The sequence below is a fragment of the Drosophila subobscura genome, chromosome E (assembly GCF_008121235.1).
Source record: "Drosophila subobscura isolate 14011-0131.10 chromosome E, UCBerk_Dsub_1.0, whole genome shotgun sequence".
Classification (NCBI taxonomy): Eukaryota; Metazoa; Arthropoda; class Insecta; order Diptera; family Drosophilidae; genus Drosophila; species Drosophila subobscura.
In genome coordinates, this window is record NC_048531.1 from 2238760 (window position 1) to 2259395 (window position 20636).

General features: G+C 49.4%; 3 protein-coding genes across 3 annotated transcripts; 2 read left to right on the forward strand and 1 right to left on the reverse strand.

Moving 5' to 3' along the window:
* Positions 1-1762: 1762 nt before the first annotated feature.
* On the reverse strand, positions 1763-13259 carry LOC117891466 (mastermind-like protein 2). Its single transcript, XM_034796949.1, has 5 exons — positions 13171-13259; positions 12997-13070; positions 5283-5676; positions 2328-5220; positions 1763-2268 (listed from the first exon to the last, which is right to left on the reverse strand). Exons 2-5 carry the CDS (start codon positions 13015-13017, stop codon positions 2073-2075), a joined length of 3504 nt encoding a protein of 1167 aa, XP_034652840.1. The 5' UTR covers positions 13018-13070; positions 13171-13259; the 3' UTR covers positions 1763-2072.
* Positions 13260-15696: 2437 nt separating this feature from the next.
* Positions 15697-17579, forward strand: LOC117891239. The gene has a single exon (XM_034796585.1). The coding sequence runs from the start codon at positions 15697-15699 to the stop codon at positions 17512-17514; it is 1818 nt and encodes a 605-aa protein (XP_034652476.1). The 3' UTR covers positions 17515-17579.
* Positions 17580-17730: 151 nt separating this feature from the next.
* On the forward strand, positions 17731-19545 carry LOC117892557. Its single transcript, XM_034798869.1, has one exon. It carries the CDS (start codon positions 17731-17733, stop codon positions 19543-19545), a length of 1815 nt encoding a protein of 604 aa, XP_034654760.1.
* The last annotated feature ends 1091 nt before the right edge of the window (positions 19546-20636 follow it).

The following is a 20636-nucleotide window of genomic DNA, read 5'->3' on the forward strand; positions in this document are numbered from 1 at the left end:
AGGCTAAAGCTAAGTTGATACACAACTCTACATTTACTTAGACTTACTTACTGCATGTACTTATGTACATACATATGTACATATGTATGTTTGTTAATTTATCTTACATTTGTAACATGTGTATACATAGGTACATACGTATGTATCATTATTCCCTTGAATATATTGAAAGATGTGAGTGATTACAGGTTATAATCTCACACATTTTACAACTTTACTTTGGCAGTTGCAATTTGTTTGTCTGGCAACAAAATATTGAAAAACTCTTGAACATTGCATAAGGTAAACATGGGAAAGCAAACAAACCATTTGGGCAGCAGCGACCGGATCGGGCCAGATCGGACCAGCAGCAATATCTCTGTTACGGCTCACCTCATGGCAACATCAGTACAGCAAGAAAAACCTGGCTCCATTTTCCCATTTTATGCATTGCAGTTTTTGTGTTGCTGCCGCTCGCTGCATTTGGCCGCTTGCCAGTCCACACGAGTTTTCTGTAGTTGCCCCGTTGTTGCAGCCTCGCGCAGTTTGTGGAGCTAAAAATAAACTACATGTAATTATAGGCGCTGCAACCGCTGACGCGGACAGCGACTTGTTGCACCTACAGCCATGCCCATAAAGAAGAACTGGCTGTGACTGAGAGGGAGTCTTTAAGAGAGCGACATGCTCACTCTTTCTGTATGCATGCTCTTTGACAGCTTTTGGTCACGTCGTCCAGCTCCATTGGAGCCACCCGCTCTGCGATAGCAGGGTCACGTATGCGTGTGATTTGTGGGGCTTGGATGAAATCTTGTCCTGCTATCAAGTCAGTCACACAGACACGTTTGGCGTCTTGTTGCGGCTGCTCAGAGGCTGAGATGCCCACCAGCTAACCTTGGCCCAAATGCAGGATCGAATAGGGTTCGCGCGAACTGTTGAAGCTGGTATAAGCCACCGGAAGCCGGAAGCCATGTACATGTACCATGTTCATACGATTACTTTAGCAAACTATTTCTCGTGACCACATATTTATCAATATCAATTTATCATGAAGAAACTTTAAATTTTGTGTAAATTTAAAATTTCATTTCGTGCCATCTACTGGTGGTAAGTAAGATAGCCAACGTTAAATAGCGCCATCTGTTTTACAGAACACTAAAACACCAACGCTAGATGGCGCTTTAGCAGCAACACCCAAGTGTCATGCCGGTCAGCTTTTGTTAGTTCATTTTTCGATATCAGGTGTTTTCTGACAATGAAATACGATTAAGTTAGCCAAGAACATAAATATGTAGGAACTTTCGACGTCAATTTTAGGAACTTCGTCGGCAATTTTACGATTTTGCCCCAGTGGGAAAATGGGCGTGGCGTTCACCAGGATATCTTGATCTAGGTGGCGCCATATTATCAAATACCAAATGTTTGGATCGATATTTGAAAAGGCCGTTTTATAATGGCATCTTCCACCACATTTATGCACAGTACTGCACTTGCTCTCGAAACTTTACCAATGTAGTTCATCACCTGTCGTGCCCCACTGTGGGAGCCCATTCAGCAGATCTCCAGGTCTCCCAAGCGAACCGGTTGCAGGAAAGATAGCTGTTAACAAGCAAAAAAAAAATAATACATATCTACTAATTACGGGACCGTATGGTGAGCATCTTCCTCAACGCCTTTGGGTGGCGGAATCATGCTCCTCTTTCTGTAACTTAGTCAGCTCATTCTTGTTCTGAAGGTGTGAGTTCCCAAAGAGGTGCATCTAACAATTTACATTTTCCTTATTTATTTTGATTGTTTTACGTAAATTAACTTAAATTAAGATAATTGTAACATCAGCATAGAATATTTACAAAATGGAAATACTACGAGTGGACTTGGGGATGCAATGCCGTGATCAATGAAGCATGATTCTCTTTTCTTTTGCTGGAAATGTGCAACCTGATGATAGCTCAAGAAGAGAAGAGACGGAACGCAAAACTAAGGAAGGAGGGTGGTAAAAGGAGGAAAAAAATAAGGCGAAATTGTGGAACGGTGTGCACGATGATGTGAAGAGTAGCTAAATGGCATTTTGTTGTGGACTGCGGTTGCGACTCAATTTATCTGCGTCGCAGATGCATCATGGACTCCAGCGAGCTGTGGTCCAGAGTGGCGGCATGTTCAAGATCCTCGCTGCTGGCGTTCTCCTCGGCCACGCTGACGAAGGTGCTCGAGAGCTCCCCGTTCAATCGATTGATACTGCCCGTGCCGATGTCGTACATGAAGATCTCCTGATCCGCGGATGAGTCGCTGGTCCTGCAAGAAAACGAAAGGTTAGCAATGGCTCCATCAAGTGAGGGGAAAGGGACACTTACCTAGTTACCAGCAGAACAACGGACTGCAGCTCGAGGTCCGTGCGAGACTCTTTCTCCAGCCAACGCTTGAAGTTGTCTTTAGTGGGCTTCTTCACCAGGGTTTTAATGAGATCTCCGCCCAAGAACTTGACCTCCTTGTTGTCCACACTGCGCCCCTCACTGCTGCCTGGCTGAGAGTCGACGGGCGCCAGGACGACCACGCTGACGATCTTCTTGCCCTGTAGCTCCTCGCTGTCTGGAATGGGGAACTGGGCTCCGTTTATCTTCAGGGGCAGGTAGCGGTTGTACTGCTGTCGCTCGGTCAGGTCCACGGGGGTCACCACCGTGGCATCAGTGCGAACATACTTCTCGCTGACGCTCTGGCTCTGTCCCGCATCATAGCGGACCACCTTTACGTCCAGATTCTGCTTCTGGGGCAGGGAGTTGCTCTGCTTGACGCGATCAATCTGCTTCTCGCTGAGCCCAACCTTGTCTCCATTTGGCTTGACCACGGTGAGCACCTTGTTGGTCTCGGCAATCTGGGCGCCGCCGCCGGCTCCATAGAAGTGCTGCAGATGCTCGGCGGGAAGGTTCTCCAGGGCAATGTCCCCTTGCTTGTCATAGTCGAGGATCGAGATGTCGGCGTTGTTTAGGATGCCAGAGGAGAACAGTTGCTGGCGCAGATCGTCGGGTACTTCGTCGGGAAGTTGGAGCAGTGTCTGTGAGGCCTTTCCATTGGGAGAGGATGCCGATGGGGCAGCAGCCGTACCAGTTGGTACTGAAGCGGCACTTGGTTGTTGCTGCACTTGCTGTGACTGTACCTGCAGCTGTAGCTGTTGCTGTGACTGCGCATCCTGCTGGTTTCGCTGCTCAAGCTCTTTGAACACATCCGAGTGGAAGGTGGAGACACTGAAGGGCGAGTGGTCCGTCGAGGGGGCGCTGATCTGGGAGCCAGTTGGCTGCCGGGGCTGCTGAGCAAAGTGAGTGCTGGCCTGGGCCTGCAGAGCGGCTGACTGGGAGTTCACATGGACCACGGGCTCGTTTGCCGCCTGCGGATATTGATTGTAGGTCACATAGTTGGCAGATGGGGGCACTGGTGTGACCACCATTACCTTTTGGCCATGCGTAGACTCCGCATACACGGGCGGCTGGACCGGAGCCTCGCTGGGAAAGCTGGCAAAGTGAGATTGCTGTTGTTGTTGCTGCTGCTGTTGCTGCTGATGTTGGGCGCTACCTGAGCTTGCGGTTATGTAATGGCCGGAGACTGGCTGTTGGGCAGAGGGTGTAAGATTGGGAGCGGGCACATCATGGATCACCTCATTACGGGTGCTGCTGTAACTGAATTGCTGCTGCTGCTGCTGCTGATGATGATGTTGCTGCTGCTGCTGATGCTGCTGGGAGGGAGCTATGGGATTCTGCACGGTCTCGGTGATGTGCTGCTCGTACTTGGGTATGGATTTTAAGAGCTCTGTCTCCTTGGATGGCTTGATGTCGAAGTAGTTAAGGGTGCTCTGAATGGTCTTCTGTTGCTGTTGCTGCTGGCGATGCTGCTGCTGCGATTGTTGGTGCTGCTGCTGTGGGTAATATTCCGGAACGGGCGTGGGGGAGCGCACCACAAACTGCGGCTGCTGCACAAACTGGGGCTGTCGAACGAACTGATAGGGCTGTGGTACCTTCTGTTGTTGTTGCTGTGTTTGATAATGTTGCTGCTGCTGCTGCTGCTGCTGTTGCTGTTGTTGCTGGTAGTTTGCATTGTCCAGTTTAACAGGCAGTGGCAAGGGCTTGGCGTGCGTCGTCGGAGCTGGTGTTGGACGGAACTTGATCGGATGATATGGCGCTGGACTGGGGCGCGATGACAGGTCCTGTGTCTTAGGTGGAATCGTGGGGAAGAATGGCACCTGGACCTGCTTGTGAGGTGGTTTCTGGTACTGCTGCTGCTGGTGTGGCTGGCCTTGGTGCTGCGACGGATACTGCTGATTGTGATTGACGTAGAATTGCGACTGCTGGACCAACTTGTTAAAGATCGTCTGAGACGAGGTGGAAGGCAGTTGCTGCTGCGTGATGCTGGGACGAGACTGCTGTGGCTGTTGGTGCTGCTGCTGTGACTGCTGCAGTTGCTGCTGTGGCTGTTGTGGGGGCTGTGGATGCGTCTGTGTCGCCGGCTTCTGATAGGAGTGTGGCGGCCCCACCAGGGCGGATGGGGGTCTGAAGTAATTGCTTCCGTGCTGCGTGGGAAGCTGCTGGTGGCCCTGGAAGTGCAGTGGTGACTGCTGGTGGTAGTTGTTGGAGCTGCCGCTGCCTCCACCTCCACCTCCAGCTCCAAAGAGCAGATTTGCGATGGGTCCTGGACTCCTACTGAAGCTGCTCTCACGGCCATAGTCGGCCCGGGTGTTTCCGGGATAGCTGCCGTCCTGTGTCTTGTGGCCAGTCACTGGGAGCGGCAGAGCCACCACCTGTCGCTGAATGCTCTCGGCATCGTGCTCCTCCAGAATGTGCCCAGTCTGGTGTTTGTTCTCCGCACCGAAGGAGACGTGGATTCCGGAGTTGCTGTGATACTTCTCGGAGTCGGGGTGGATGATGGTGCGCAGGGTGGTGGGCTTCAGGGGCGGCAGAGGCGTCACTGGGTACTGGATCACCTCCTCCTCCTCCTCCTCTTCCTCCTCGTTGTCATCGTTGTTCAGGGAGGCTATAGGCGACTCCAGGTGCAGCTTGTTGTTCTGATCCTTCTTGTAGTTCACGTAGAACACATGCACTTTCTCCTTCTTCCTCCTCTTCTTGGTCACTATCGGCTGGGCCGGCTCCTCGGCGAGCGTCTCATTGGCATCCTTGATAATGATCTCGATTATGGGCTCGGGGGCCTCCAGGTACTGTGGATATGGCGCATATGCCGGTCCAAAGTGTCCCGGAAATTGAGCTGCAATTAACAATTATGTTTCGGTCATTTTTGCTGCCATTATTTATTGCTGTTCACCCTACCAATGGCGTTCTGTCCGCTGTAGTAGCCAGTCTGCGGATAATAGCCAGCTGTGTTGTCCACATAGCCGGACCTCCTACTGGCCACCTCCGGATACAGATAGCCGGCATTGCCAAAGTCAAAGAGCGTCCTCTTGCCGCGGCTCTCGCCAGGACTCAAGGCTGCCTTCAGCGCTTTCGAGTGCCTTGTGGTGGCAGCCGTGGACGATGGCTTTGCAGATGGCGATGTCTTCTTGGTTGGCTTATCAGCCTCAGCCTTTATCTTGGACTCGCTCTTTGGCTTTGGGGTTGTTATTGTTGTGGTGGTGGTGGAAGCGGTGGTCTTGGTCTTGGCCGTGGTCTTGGTAGACGCGGAAGCTGCTGCGACGGCTCCAATGGCCAGCAGCGTCAGCGCCAACTGCAAATAGAAAAGAAAGTTTCCACTCATTACTCTCGCTCCCTCAAATGCCAAAATATTTAATTAAAATTCCGTGAAGCTCAAATTTGTCGGCCAGATACATATCTTGATCAGGCAGATGCCACAGCTCCTCTACAATCCACTAAGTTAGCCCTAAGAGCGAAACTAGTTCGAGCAGACTATTACGAAATATGTATACAACGTTTTGCGATATTTTGAGAGGAATGTTACAAATTGACAAAGGCTACGGCTCGTGAAAAATCCAAAAGTATCTGCAAACTTTCCATTTCCAAAAATATATCCCTGCAAACTTGAAAATATTTTAATGGATTTAGCTTGGGACAAGGTCGAGACGAGACCCCGACCAAGAGAAGATAAGCAAACACTTTTACCAAGCGAAAAACAATTTGGTGAATTGGCCAAAAGAGGCGAATTAAAGACGCAATAAAAAGAGCAGAGCATCAGAAATTAGCCCAACAAAGTGGGATTGAATGGATGGATGATGTGTGTTGTCGTCATTCCAAGTCTGCATTGGGTCAATGTCAAGTGGAGGCTGCGGTTGAGGCTTTGCTGTTGTGGAGAGGCAGAGTCTGAAATTGAGTTGTTGACCACAGAAATGACACGCCGACAACTCGATGGGTTAAAGGCAAGGCCAGACTTCATCTCAAGTGCTCCAGACTCTTTTGGCGGTTAATTTTTGCCCGATCGCGATATGGTTAATCAGTGAATCAGCACATCCGCGAGCCCGTCTAGCCGTGCCAGGGCATTGAGTCATCATCAGTCACGGGCAGCCCGGCCCGGCCCGGCCCGGCCCGGCCCCGTCCACGGCCTTTCTGGCTTAGCCGTGAAAGTTGCCTTGAAGTGCGGCGACGAATTTCAATTGACCAGCCTGCAGACCCAGAGAGGGGCAACGCCAGTAATGAAGATACGCCCTCGCAAAAATGCCAGAAAGACATAAGAAAAACCCCATTCTGTTTCACTTGGCCAGGGCTCAATTTTCTCAACTTTCCAAACTGCATTTGGGCTGCAAATGTCGGCCGCACAGATAGATGGCTGTGTGGGCGCTTGACATTTGATTTGTATCTGTATCTATCTGTATGCGCTCGTATAATGGGGCACAAGTACATGTATCTACGAATAACACATTTGATGGCTGAGCCGAAAGTGAAGTGAAAATAATACACACTCAACCGACAATGAGAGTTACCCACATTCACATTCACATCCACAAACAAATCCACAGCCACATGGCGGGGTCTATCCTAGCCCAGTTGATGTTTCTCGCTTGTCGATTGGCAATGGCCATCTCGGTACACGCAATCTCACGGTAGTTGCTGCTGTAGATTATGGCATCTTTGTCACATTGTTTGTGGCCTTTATCTAGGAGTGTATACTCAAGTCAAAACGGAAGCTGTGAGACCCAGATTTGACAGCTTTTGAGGCAACTGCCCTTTGGTTTTGTTTTCTTATAATTTTTTTTTATAGGTAGATAGATATCTGTGAATGCAGTCTCAACACGCGTCTTGACAGCAGATAATTGCAGTGATCGGGTCCAGTCCAGTCGTACTCTCACTTTCCGGATAGACCATGTGTATATTCGGGGGACGGCCTCTGCCATAATCTAACCTTTGTGCGCTACATGCACATACATGTATGCTAATCGCGGACAGGGCATTTGACAATGGTCAATCCCACACAAGCAATTCGATTATCCAACAGTGACTTCCTATACAAACTGTCCAAACAAAGTCACAGACACAAGGCAGAAGACAGAAGACAGAGGACAGAAGACATTACCATACTTGTCCCTCTAACTGACCTACACCTCGAGCCATTCGGCGGTAGTCGCTTCTGCTGGACCTACAATGAAAGCCTGACTGGCCACTCACACAACACACTCTGCTGACCACATACAATAAGCAAATGTCAAAGATTTGGCAAAACAATGACACGCAGAGGGGGAAATATGAAACAGTGGAGAAATAATCAAATCAACATGGGCATCGACAGCAGCTGGCGCGAACAGCCGAAAGCAGTTCATGAAAAGAAAGATGCTAACAAAGGGAGAAAGTTTACACACCAGGCACATGGGCAGAGACAGACACAGAGACACAGAGACACAGACAGACGCACAGTCGAGTCAGCAAGGCAAAAAGCCATCAAAAGTCATCTCGAGCCAGGGCCCAAAAATGAACTCGCACATTAACATAACGAAAATGTTTACAGGCCAATAAATCTGATGTCAGCCTCCGCCTCCCCGGGGAACTCTCCGCTCCGGAATTTTCCTCCATTTGGCCAGAAGAATTATGCAATGCGCGAAGCGAAGAAGGAGGGGCAGGAGGAGGAGTAGGAGGGGGAGAAGAAGAAGCCTCCGAATCTTTGGCAAGCATTTAGTGGGCAAGTGTAAATCAAAGCCAGACCCAGAGTGAATATGTTGTGTAATAGAAATGGCCATACAAGCCAAGCCAAGCCAAGCCAAGCCAGTGGCATGGACAACATCAGGTTGACCGCAGGACTAACACAGCTTGTGGCATGTGGCATGAGCCGCCAAGTGGCAAGTACGCTGGGTGCCTGCCTGGCTTGGCTTGTTTGGTGTCTGTGCTGACGAGCGGCACGTTTTACGGTGGTTTTTGTTATTTTTATTTTTGATTTTTCTGTTCAGCTTTTGCTGCTTGTGTTGGCGTTCGGTTCGCCGATTTGCCAAGTGAAATCTCACAGAGCTGCTGCTCCCACTGCTGCTGCCTCCAGTTTGGTCTGCCGCAGACAAGTTGCAACTGACAAATAGCCGAACAAGTTCTCATGCAAAGTGTGTTTATTTTCGGCAGCTTTGTTGTCTAGACACACAGCTATTGCCATTAGCCTCTGGCAATCCCATCGCAGACACAGCCCACTGCAATCATGCTCCCGATGATGAGCAGTTATGATATGTGCCAGTTGATCTGCCATTGTTAGGCCCGCAGCCATGAGAATGCAAGTGGATGCGGTGGATTGGCGACACAGAGCCGACTCAAGCCATTAGCATGTGACACGGCACAATTATTCTGGCCAACTTGAGAGTCATCTCTGTGTGAACCACCACCACCACCCTCTGACGAAGGCAGTTAGCACAGAGAGTCTCCTCTCGCTATCGCAGCCAACAAGAACTACGGGACGGGACGGCACGACCAGAAACTGTGGCTTGTCTGCAGGCCAATTAACCGAGTGGGCCAGGAGCGTCAGTCATCGCCAAACTATGCAAAAAAAGAAACGTTGCAAAAACTAAAACAAAATGTCCATTCAAATTATGGGAGAGAACATGAACACGAGCACTCGTGTGGCCCTAACTGACATCATTTCCACAATACTTAGTGCCCCCAATACTCCACTGAAAGGCAAAAGGAGAGGCGAAGCCGAAGCGGATGTAAATAATGCGTCACTTTCGCGTTCGTTTTCTCGCCAAATTGCCGACAATCTGGTAAATCCTTATAATTAAATCCCAGGCCCTGGTTGCATAAGAGGCGGCTGACACTGCCACGGAGACACAGACACTGAGACACTGAGACAGCTGTCCAAATGGAATAACTGTAGCGCGACCAACAGGAACGAAGAAGAAAGGAAGTGAGTGCTCGAATCGGGGTGGTGAAGAAAATGTGAGACTGCGAATGTGAAAACAAACGAAAGACTCAAGCGACAAACGTGGCATGCGAGCCGAAATGGTGTATGAAACGGCATGTACGAAAATAAAACATTTATCGTTTTTTGTGCAGCCGTCATTGTGTTTGAGAAGTGCCACCAGCACCGCCGAAAACGGAAGTAAGCGACACGCCAGCGGGGGAAAATGTGGACCAGGCTATAAACACTTTTGGGCGCTTCAGATAAGGCCAACGCGATGGGAGCAGAGCAGCATAGCAGCAGAGATGATGAATTATTAAATGAAATGAAAAATGAAAGTGTTTTTATGCTTCTGCTGCTCTTCTGCTCTGCTGCTCTGTTGGGGTCGGGTCTGCCTCAACGTGACATGAATTGGCCGCGAGAAAGCAGCACAGCGCAGAAGAGCAGATGATAATGATGAAGAAGGTCCACCTGGCAGCCTCAATGGCGGCAACGTGCCGACAAGTAGCAGGTTTTCGTGTGCGTGCTTGGGCTTGGAGCATCTTGGGGCATCTTGTAGAGTCTTGGAGGGTTAGGGGGGACCATGCCCAGAGCTGTGCGTGAGGCCCACCAGCCATCAGGCTGATCTGCATAATGGGCCCTGGGAAATTGTGGAAGATGATGCAGCACTGCATGCCGGGCGAATGTAAAAGTTGTCCGACCACTCCAAGGAATCTCAGCCACAAAAATGAGCGAGGCTGGGGCTTCAATTGCAACAGACTGTCGCCCAGAGATCTCGATTCGTAATTGTAATTTGACCAACTTTTGTTCGGGTGCAGCAATCCCTGCTCTGTCGCGATGCCTTATCGCCTGAGCATTTCATTTCATATTTCTGCAGTGTGTCAATTGCAAATTGCCGACTAATAAGCAAATTGAAATGCAATTGAACGAATGTTGCGTATGAGTGGCGGCGACAACAGCCGGGTTATGCAAACGACCAAACACCACACAACGTCCATACTCTGCACCTGTCTGTGTGTCTGAAGTCTGAAGTCTGTGAGTATCAATGTCCACAATTGGTTACAAACACTCAGCTAGGCGGCTGCTAGTGCCAATATTGTCACTACTTACTGGAGGCGAAACGAAACAGTGGCTAGTGGAGTGGCAAACAAAAGACTTGGGCAACGAGCTCGAGGCACACATTTGGGGCGCGAATGTGCAAATGGAAAGGAGAATCCCAATGCAGGGGCCAGACGAAACCAATCAAAGCAAAACTAATTAACTAACCCATCCAAAAGTCACTTCGGTTGAGGGCGTTCGGTGGCAGCAGGCTCTAAAAAAGCTTGGCATTTCGGTTAATTATTTAAGCGCTCAGCAAGGTCGTTGCATAAAATAAATAAAAATCAAATAAACAATCAGTAACCCCCAAAGAAAAAGTGTGCATAAATTAAACAAACTTGGTCGCCGCTGATAGCCATCCGGAACCGCGATGAACTCTGGCCGCATTTTGGGGCTATTCATGACGCACTATTATGCAATGCTCTTCTCTCTCCCCTCCCTTCCGCTCTCTCTTTATCTGGTCAAGACTTATTCCAATCTCCGGCGAATGCCAAATAGAGAAAAGTCAACTAATTAAAAGCCGCAAACATGTTGGGGCCACAGATTAGTAGGCAACCTAATCGACATCCGAACAATTTTGGATCATTATTAATATTCATGTGCAGCCCGAGACTGCAGTTCAGGTCAGATTCGAGTCCGAGAGGCTGCTTACGGTTATATATACACATTAATTAAAATAAATATCCCCGCATCATCCACCACCGAGTAGTGGATGGTAGCATTGTAATTACGCTACGAGCACAAAATTGTCTGCGGTCGAAAACCGCATTCCGAGATATGAATTTCGTGTGTCTCCTCCTCGCGGCTTCAACTTCAAGCCTGCCTCTATCCCGGTACGGCTGTGGGTATGGGTATAGGCACATTCACATTTGTCCAGCCAAAAACTGGCTGCTAACAACTCGTCTTCAATTGCAAAAGTTTTTCCTTTTATTTATGTATAACCATTTTTGCCGCTGAATTTCGGTGGCTGGACCGTCCAGGCCGACGGCCGGACAGCGAGCGCATCTTTCGATTTCAATACTCGTTCGTAATGGAAATAATTGAGCTGCTGTGGGAAGTGAAGAAGGAGAAGTGAAAGGTGGATTCCTTGCCCATTCCGGGATCTGGTAGGGCTGGCTGGCTGGCTGCATCTTTGGCCAAAGCTGAAGATTAGTGGCTGCAGTCAGTCCGTCGCAGTTCGCCGCAATTGAAACGAAACTTTCTGCTGGCAATCTAGATACATAATAATAATCGAACCGAAGCCAGAGACAAAATAATGCCAATCAACTTTCTACACTCCAAGCGGCAGGCAGGCAAATGGTCGGTTTGCATGCGTGCAGCATATTAAAATATGCTCAGCCTCGGCCTATTTGGTGGCACTGTCAGAGTGGAGAGTGGAGAGTGGAGTGTAGCTCAGGGGCCCAGAGGCAGCAGCAGGTGCTGAAGTGAAGTGTGCGGTGTCGTGAGTCGGACAGAAGAAGCACAGAAAGCAGGCACAGGCAGTTCTTCCCCCTCTTCCACGTGTTGTCTGCGCAAACATCGGGCAATGACAATCAGCATTTTCCTTTCTATGCGACTGAAAATTAGCCATGAAATGGTTTTCTACACAACTGAAATAATGTTTATCTGGGGCAGCTTTTGGCATTTATTGTGCGACCGTGCTCTGCTCCGCTCTGCTCTATTCAGACCGAATTGCAATAAAGTTCGATAAATGAAGTGCCTTACAAGACTTTTGTAAAGGTTACACACACACATGTGCTGGCAGCAGCTAATGATCATCGTGGGGGATTTTTTGGCTGCAAAAGTCTAGAGTCATCTTTGGATGCCTTTGCACAACCAATGGAGATGGAGATTGAAGCCAAATCTGATGGTCGTTTGGCGCCTCAATTTTGAAAGGCAGACGAACATGCTGAGACAGAGACGGGGACGGAGGCGGAGATGGAGGCAGAAATCAAGATGGAAAGGAGGACAGTTGGAGCTCTCATGTTGGTTTTGATGCAGATGCAGATGAAGATGTTTAATGAGTTCAGCTAGCTGCCACAATAGGTTCTACTCGTGCAGTAGATTGCATGTGCAATTCTCGAACGATGTTGCAGAGGAGCAAGCATTGGGCAAGCAAATAGCACTTGGAGTTTTTAGTGAACTGATCTTACCCTTGATCTGATTTATGACAAAGATGTTCCCAGGGATAATATCTCCAATCGGAGCCTGAGGCAGTGCTAACAAGTGCAAGGCAGGCAATGAGGCAATCCGCTGGCGGGGCACACGCCTCACACCTTCCATTCCACCACATGCGGAGCCACCCGGGTATGAGATCCCCCAGATAGGCCAACATTTCTTCGCGTAACAAGAGCCATGTTGAAGTCTGCAGGCAGAGGCAAAGGCAAAGGCAAAAGTGTTGAGGCAGCCGGAAGGCAATTTACACTTGGCTTACTCCGGTCTCTGTTTGCCCTCCGTGTAATGACACTATTTGTCAATGTCAATGATGGAGAATGCCTCCACAGAGGGCTTGGGTTTTGGAGTTTGGGGCTTGGGGCTTGGGGCAGGTCGCTGGGCCGTAGGTCAAGCAAGCGTTGACACCGCTCCAGGTGGTTGTTGTTGCATAGATTCCCATTCCCAATTATGAGGCAAGTTTCTTGGTTGAACACTTACCAGCAATGGCAAAGTCCTCATCGCGACAGGATGAAAACAAAGTCCTAATCCAAATGAGGCAAATGAGGCAGCAGCTGAAAGTAAGCACCGGGGAAATACACTGATTGAAGTTGAGATTGGAACTACGTATGTATGTGTATATGTGTGTCTCCAGACTCGCACTGCACCACCCACTTTATTGGTATATCCTTGTAGTTATATTTCAGGATACACGCACAAGCACAAAGAGACACGCGCGCAGCAATTGAGGGAACCGCAACCAGGCCGAGTCGCTGCCGAATTGTAACTGAAACTTGAAGTCAGCGTCGACTCGCAACTTGGCCAAAACGAAGACGAAGCAGCCGCCAGAGAGAAAGAGAGAGACAGAGACAGAGGCAGATAAAGAGAAGCGAGCAGTGAGCAGTGAGCAGAGAGCGCAAGTGCTGAAGAAGACACCACGAGGTGAGTTTGATGCTCTGAAGACCTGAAGATTCCAATACCGGACTCAAGCATTCTCAATCAAAGCATCGAAAGTGAATCTGGATGCCCCATCGGCTCATTTTGCTTTCAATGGCAACTGCTTCAGCCTCCCATCCACACCGATCCCGTCCTATTGGGGGAAACGAAGCGAAAAGAAACCAAATCCAATGCGCGAGAGGAGTAGCTCCGAGCTGAAGCTGAAATTGTGCCGCCAGACAGCCAACCGAATCTACAACAATGCCCTGGTCAATGTGTGTTAAAAACGCCGGCAAAATGTCCGACAAACAAGCCCAAAGTGGGCACATTACCGCTAAGAGAGCCACGCCAAAATAACACAATCCGCCAAAAAGAAGCAAACAAATAAATTAAAAACAAAAACACAATCGAAGACATAATGAGCAGATTGTGCAGATTTCGGTGGCTCTGGGCTTGTTTATAGCTCCCTGGATTACAAGCAATTTTCAAGCTGAACCCAAGCCCAAGAAGTGAAAGGAAATTAATAACGAAAGCCAACAGGCAGCAATGGGCATGGGAAATTGTTCTTAATAAACTATATTAATACCTAGTTATATTTATATAAATGTCTCTTAGTCTTATTTTCAATCTGGTTGCGAATTAAGAAAGAATTGTCTTCATTTTTATCCATTAGATATATGGGGAGACTTGCTATCATTTTTGTACAACTTACACATGAGAAACCATTTGGGGAACTATTCTCAAGGCTTTCGCGACTTTTCTAACTCAATGTTTGAATATATAATCCCACTCAGCTGCGATCTTCAATGCCGAGTGCATATCATCGATACAACTTGTTTGAATTTGAACAATTTCACAGAGAATCTGTTTCCACCTGCTGCCTTAGTTTCTGTGGTCTTTGGCACCAAAATTGATCCATCCATTGAGATGAGCGGCTCTTTTATAATTTGTAGCTTGCGTATTGAGCAAATATTTGCGTTGAGCATATATTGAACAATGTTAATCTGCTCTGACGACTGGTTTGTTTTGTGGACACAGTCAGACATGAGCTGAAAATTAGACACGCACTGACACTCGCGGGCACACCATTCCATCCCATACAAAGTCGTTGCGGTCACATCGAGTATACGCAGTGTGTAGCAAAACAAGTGACAAGAAAACCTTTTTGTAGCTGCAGTTGTAGTTGCAGCTGGAGATGAGCTGTGCTCCCTCCTGAGCTGGTCATGGCCAGACAATTTGCAGCAACCAAAAATCAATGACCGACCGGTTTTGCATAGGTTTTCAGTGTTTTGTCGTCGGTGCTGGTTGTCGATGGTAACGTAACAACTTTCGCTGAAACGTCATTCCAAACATCGGCAGCAACAGCAACAGCAGCAGCCGCCGCAGCCGCAGCAGCAGCAGCAACAGCAGAGAGCCAAATGGCAAAAGGCAGGCTAAGAGATAAAGCCACGATATCAGCACAAGATGATGATGATGAAGCAGAAGAAATTCGGTTCCAGTTCGGCCTCTCTTGGCCTTCTCCCTCTGGTGGTCTGGCTGTGTGTCGTTTGTTCGCCATTTAGGCGACATGGCCTGGACCAGTTTTGGAGGAGCGAATATTCGGAAGTGCAGCACGTGGAGGGAGACTTCGAGTGGCATGCCAGGGAAACGAATCATTTGAATAATTGAAATCCACTTGCACTGCAATTAAGAGCACAAAACGAAATGTTTGCATTTGCCCACTTTCGATGAGGGTCTACTCCACACTGAGTCAAAGTCTTGACGAAGAGCGAATGCAATGAGCTTGACTCTGCCCAAATTGCCGGAAAATTTTATTTCATTTCAACAAATCGAATTTCGTTTGGTTGGGTCTGTGTCTGTGTATCGCTCTCATCTGCTGAACATGCTACACTTTCGATCGCATTTGAAATGGAAGTGCAGCTGTAGCTGAAACTGGAGTTGGAGTTGGAGTACAGCTGTGGAGCGGAAGTTGTTAAAAGCCCCACAAGCCATTCAAATGAGGCAGTCTCACGCGCCTGAGCTGAGCAACAGGTCCAACAACTGGCTGTGCGTGGAGCCGCTTACATTCTCACCGACCGTCCAATCAGTCAAATCAGTCTGTGAGAAATGAGCAGTCGCTAATTGCCCTTGCATGGGTCGAGCCCTGACCCCCGTGCCCGAACAGAATGTATTGAACATGAAAATTGCGTGACAGGCAGACACATCTCCTGCTGCTGGTTGTGCTACAAAAGGTGGCGCCCCGCAGGATTTTGCGACAGTTTCGCGATGACTTCAGGCTGGCTCGTTCTGATTCTCTTCTGCCTCGGGCAGGTGACTCGTGCCCAACCATCTAATTTAGGCATTCACCAAGTAGACGGAGTAGACCTGGAGAAGAAATTGCTGAGGTTGCTTCTGAGAGTGCGCGTGGAGGAGAGCTTTGACACTCTGGCCATCTACGGAGAGGAATGCGTACTCCATTCAATGCTGAGGCACTCGCTGGCACCCACTGTGCTGGTGTCCGCGGGCAGCACGGAGTTTGATTGGAATTTCAGTAGCTCGACACTGATCCTCAGCTGCGGTTCCAATGCTGAGAGGGAGGTGAACTATCGAACTTTGATGAAGCTGCAGACGGCCAGACGTCTGATTTATCTGGAGGAGGACAGCAAGCCAGAGACAGTCTGTGGCCACTATTCGGCCAGGGAGCAGCATAACATAGCAATGATGAAAACAAATGTGAATCATCCAGTGACCATCTACACCTGTCGATGCTTTCAGGACCCCAACTATGAGGAACGAGACCTGTGCGAAGACAGACCCATTTTTATCGAACACTTTCGGGACATGCGCGGCGGCATAATTAGAACGGAGGCTGACCGACAGGTCCCCCGATCCATGGCGTACTGGGATGCGAAGAGCGGTGAGGAGAAAATGATTGGGTACGTGGCCAATTTGATGAACAACTACGCACAGAAGGTGAATGCCACCTTGGACTTTCATCACTTGACGAGGGATAGAGAGAAGCAGGCGCTCTATACGGACATAACCCGGTGGGTGAAGGAGGATCGTATAGACATTGGCACCACCATGTCTACATCGCTGCAGGAATCGGACTTGGACGACCTGAGCTATCCCTATTTGCTGACATCGTACTGTCTGATGGTACCGATACCGGCCAGGCTGCCCTACAACCAGATATACGCAGTTATAGTGGATCCGCTGGTGCTGTGCATCATCTTCGTGCTCTTCTATCTGCTCTCGGCGCTGCTGATCTACAGCCAGCGAATGTCCTGGCAAGGCCTGACTCTGGCCAATGTCCTGCTCAACGATAAGAGCCTGCGCGGCCTCTTGGGCCAGTCGTTTCCGTTTCCGCGAGACCCATCAAGGAACCTGAAGCTCGTCTTCTTCATCCTGTGCTTCGCCAGTCTGATGATCACCACAATGTACGAGTCCTATCTTCAGTCTTACCTGACGTTCCCTCCGCCCGAGCCATCCATCCGCACCTTCCAGGACGTGGGCAACTCCCGCCACAAGCTCGCCATTAGTAGGCTGGAGCTGAACGTCCTCATCGCCAAAAACAACTCTCACATTGGCCAGATACGCAGGGATCGCATTTGGGTCGTCGAAGATCCCAATGAGTTCGTGCGTCTGCGCAATTCCCTCAATGACAGCTACATCTATACGGTGACCTACGATCGCTGGAGCTGCTACCAGGAGCGCCAGAGGACCCTCTCGCAGCCCATTTTCTACTACTCACTGGATCTCTGCTTCAATCGTTTTCTGTACTTCCAATTCCCGGTGCGCCGCCACCTGCCCTACCGGCACCTCTTCGAGGAGCACATGCAGCGGCAGCAGGAGTTCGGTCTGGTGCAGTTCTGGAAGAGCCAGAGCTTCCTCGACATGGTGAGGCTGGGTCTGAAGCCCATGAGCGCCTCCAGCCAGCCGCCACACAATGAACCGGCCATTGTGGTGGATGACATCTCCTGGATACTGAAGCTCTTTGTAGCAGCCATGGGAGTAAGCTGCTGCTGCTTCATCCTCGAGCTCTGTGTTTGGGGGGTGAGAAGGAGAATGCCGCCCTCAGCCGCTTATCTAGCGACCATCTAAAGCGTTTATTTGCTGGCCCATTCTGACTAATACATTTTTAATCAAACAGATAATTGCCCATGCACGGAAACCGCTCTGACCTTCGCAGCTGCGGAGTCATGTCCACACTCGACACATGTTAACACGCTGCGAGGAACGCGAAAACTGCATGCCAGAGCAGCAATCACTGGCATTACCAAAAGCGTTTGCATCGGGGGATTTCTCAACAGTTTCAGCATGGCCTCGCGGGGGATTGTCGTCCTCTTATTGGGCCTCTTCCTCGTACGTGTTGATGGCCAACTCTCAGATATCAGCAATCAGAGTGAGCTGCATCTGGAGGAGACATTGTTGAGGCTGCTTCTGAGACTGCGACTGGAGGAAGACTTTGACACGCTGCTCATCTACGGCCAGGAGTGTGTTTTCCATGCGCTGTCCAAGCGCTTGGAAGTCTCCACTATGCTGGTGCTGGCGTCGTCGGGCAGCACGGACTACGAGTGGAACTTCAGCAGCTCGACACTGATCCTGTGCTGCGGAGCTGCTGCTGAGAAGGAGGGAAACTTTCGCACCTCGATGAAGCTGCAAATGAGACGACGTCTGCTGTACATTGAGGAAGACATGCAGCCAGAGAATGTGTGCGAGAACCATTCGATCAGAGAGCAACACAACGTGGCCATGGTGAAGGTGGACTTTGTTCAGTCGGGCAGCATCTACACCTGTCGCTGCTTTCAAGAGGCCAACTGTGAGGAGCTGCAGCTTATCGATCATAAGCCAATCTTTGTGGAACAATTTAAGAACATGCGCGGGGCCGCAATCAAGACTCTGGCGGATCAGTTGGTCCCTCGATCGATGTCGTATCGCGATGAGAGGAGCGGCGAGGAGAAAATGGTTGGTTACGTGGCCAATTTGATAAACAGCTTCGCCCAGAAGGTGAATGCCAGACTGCAGCTGAGTGCGGAACTTAGGTCGGAGGGCGGAAAGGCGACTTACTATGGGAATATATCCAAGTGGGCGGGGGAGGATCTCCTGGACATTGGTATGAGCCTGGATACCACTTGGCTGAGCTCGAGCTTCGACACTCTCACCTATCCGTATTTGACTGGCAGTTTCTGCTTCATGGTCCCGCTTCCGCCCAAGGTGCCATATCGGCAGATATACACAATCATCGTGGATCCCCTCGTCCTGGGCATCATATTCGTGATGTTCTGCCTGTTCTCGCTGCTGCTGATCTACAGCCAGCAGCTGTCCTGGAAGGGTCTCAGTCTGGCAAACGTCCTGCTGAATGACAAGAGTCTTCGCGGCCTCCTAGGCCAGTCATATCCGTTTCCCCGCAACTCCAGCAAGCAGCTAAAGCTGGTCTGCTCCCTGCTGTGCTTCGCGAGTGTAATGATGACCACCATGTACGAGGCGTATCTGCAGTCCTTCTTCACCAGTCCGCCGTCAGAGCCGATGCTCCGCGCCATCAACGACGTGCAAAACTCCCGCTACAAGGTGGCCATCAACCGGGCGGATTTGAAGCTCCTGCATGACTCCGGTTATCAAGGAGTCAAGCAGCTGGGCAGATATCACACCCACATCATTGATGACTACCACGAGTTTGTGCGCCTTCGAGCGTCCTTCAATACAAGTTTCATCTTCCCGGTAACGGACTTGGCCTGGTACACCTATGAGCAGCAGCAGAAAATATTCGCGGAGCCCGTCTTCTACTTCTCAGACGACATTTGCATCAACCGCTTCTTCTTTCTCAGCCTGCCGGTGCGCCGCCATCTGCCTTACCGCGAGATCTTCGAGGAGCACATGCTGCGGCAGAAGGAGTTCGGTTTCGTCAAGTTTTGGGTGGACAGAAGCTTCTACGAAATGGTGAGGCTGCGCCTGATGCCCATGAAGGACTTGAGCTCGCCGGAGCCCCAATGGGACACCATTTACTTCGAGGACTTGTCCTGGATACTGTCACTGTATGTGGTTGCCATGCTGCTTTGCTGCTTTTGCTTTTTCATCGAGCTTTGGGGCTCCAGGCGCTGCTTGAAATGGAAGCGATGCAGAATACTTAACTAAGGTCGAGCCAGTGTTGTTCCGCCAGAAGATACCAATTTACTTTTCGTCACATTTTCTTTGTATGCACAGTCGGAAATAAATTGAAAAATTTTCTTACCAAAATTGATCCAAATGTGGTCCAATTCGCTGCCAGTTTGGCAACCTTCGCCAAACAAAGGAATGTTGAAAAGAGATTGGTCAGGCCACCTCCGCACAATAAGTGATGGCGGATATGCAAATCGCCATCGAATCATCTCAATGTGATGAGACAATGCTCAATTTTATATTTTGATCGATACGCTATATTGATTTTGATGTGGTTTTAAAAGACAATCGGATGTGTCTATCCATCTATAGTAGATACACATCTCTGTGCAGCGCTAACGATTTGGAAACCCCAAATCGACAAGTCGACACGGCGGACGCAACCCGATGCATTCCGAGCGATGAGTCGACCCAATGAACTGGCCAAATATTCGATGACATCTCACATGATTTGATCTTACATAAATATGGCAATATGGCCATAAAGAGTCGAAAATGCGGGTGTTTCAGTCGCGGTCGCAGCAAAGTCTGCGATTATGCAAAACCCGAACAGGCTACCATCATAAAAGCGTTATAATTGGTGCTCTTTTGGGCCAACTTGCATATTTGATCCGCATCATAATTCGGTTCGTCACTTTGGCGCCACTTTTGACGCGTGCTGATTGGGATTGGAGTTGTTATTGGGACTGGGACTGGGATTGGGATTGTGTAACCGTAAACCCCAAGCACCCCAGTATCAGTGGGTGATACAAAACAATGGTCTGTCTAGCACTGTCATCGCCGGCGGTAATTTTGAAATCTTTCACTTTCAGCTTAGTGGCAAAAGAAATCTGTGTTTAATATCGAGCAGGCTGACCATTAATCATGGCTTTAAATACGCATGTTAGTGGTGCGGATCATTATGGTTCCCAGGTTCATTGGTTTGTCATGGGAGAGCCGTGATCAGATCTGATCTAAACTGATGAAACCCACGATGCAATGCCATTGGTCAATTGCTCAACTGATTTTGACATTTGCAAAGTTTCGGAGCGAAACGAAAGTGGCAGACAGTCAGGTCAGTCCACGAT

What these genes read in the sequence shown, in the direction of transcription:
- LOC117891466 (XM_034796949.1), bottom strand. Translation starts at nt 13,017, where the DNA reads ATGAGGACTTTGCCATTGCTG. An exon ending in CAGCGGACAGAACGCCATTG is followed by an intron (nt 5,221 to 5,282) that starts GTAGGGTGAACA and finishes TGTTAATTGCAG; the next exon opens with CTCAATTTCCGGGACACTTT. An exon ending in GTTGTTCTGCTGGTAACTAG is followed by an intron (nt 2,269 to 2,327) that starts GTAAGTGTCCCT and finishes GTTTTCTTGCAG; the next exon opens with GACCAGCGACTCATCCGCGG.
- LOC117891239 (XM_034796585.1), top strand. Translation starts at nt 15,697, where the DNA reads ATGACTTCAGGCTGGCTCGTTCTGATTCTCTTCTGCCTCGGGCAGGTG.
- LOC117892557 (XM_034798869.1), top strand. Translation starts at nt 17,731, where the DNA reads ATGGCCTCGCGGGGGATTGTCGTCCTCTTATTGGGCCTCTTCCTCGTA.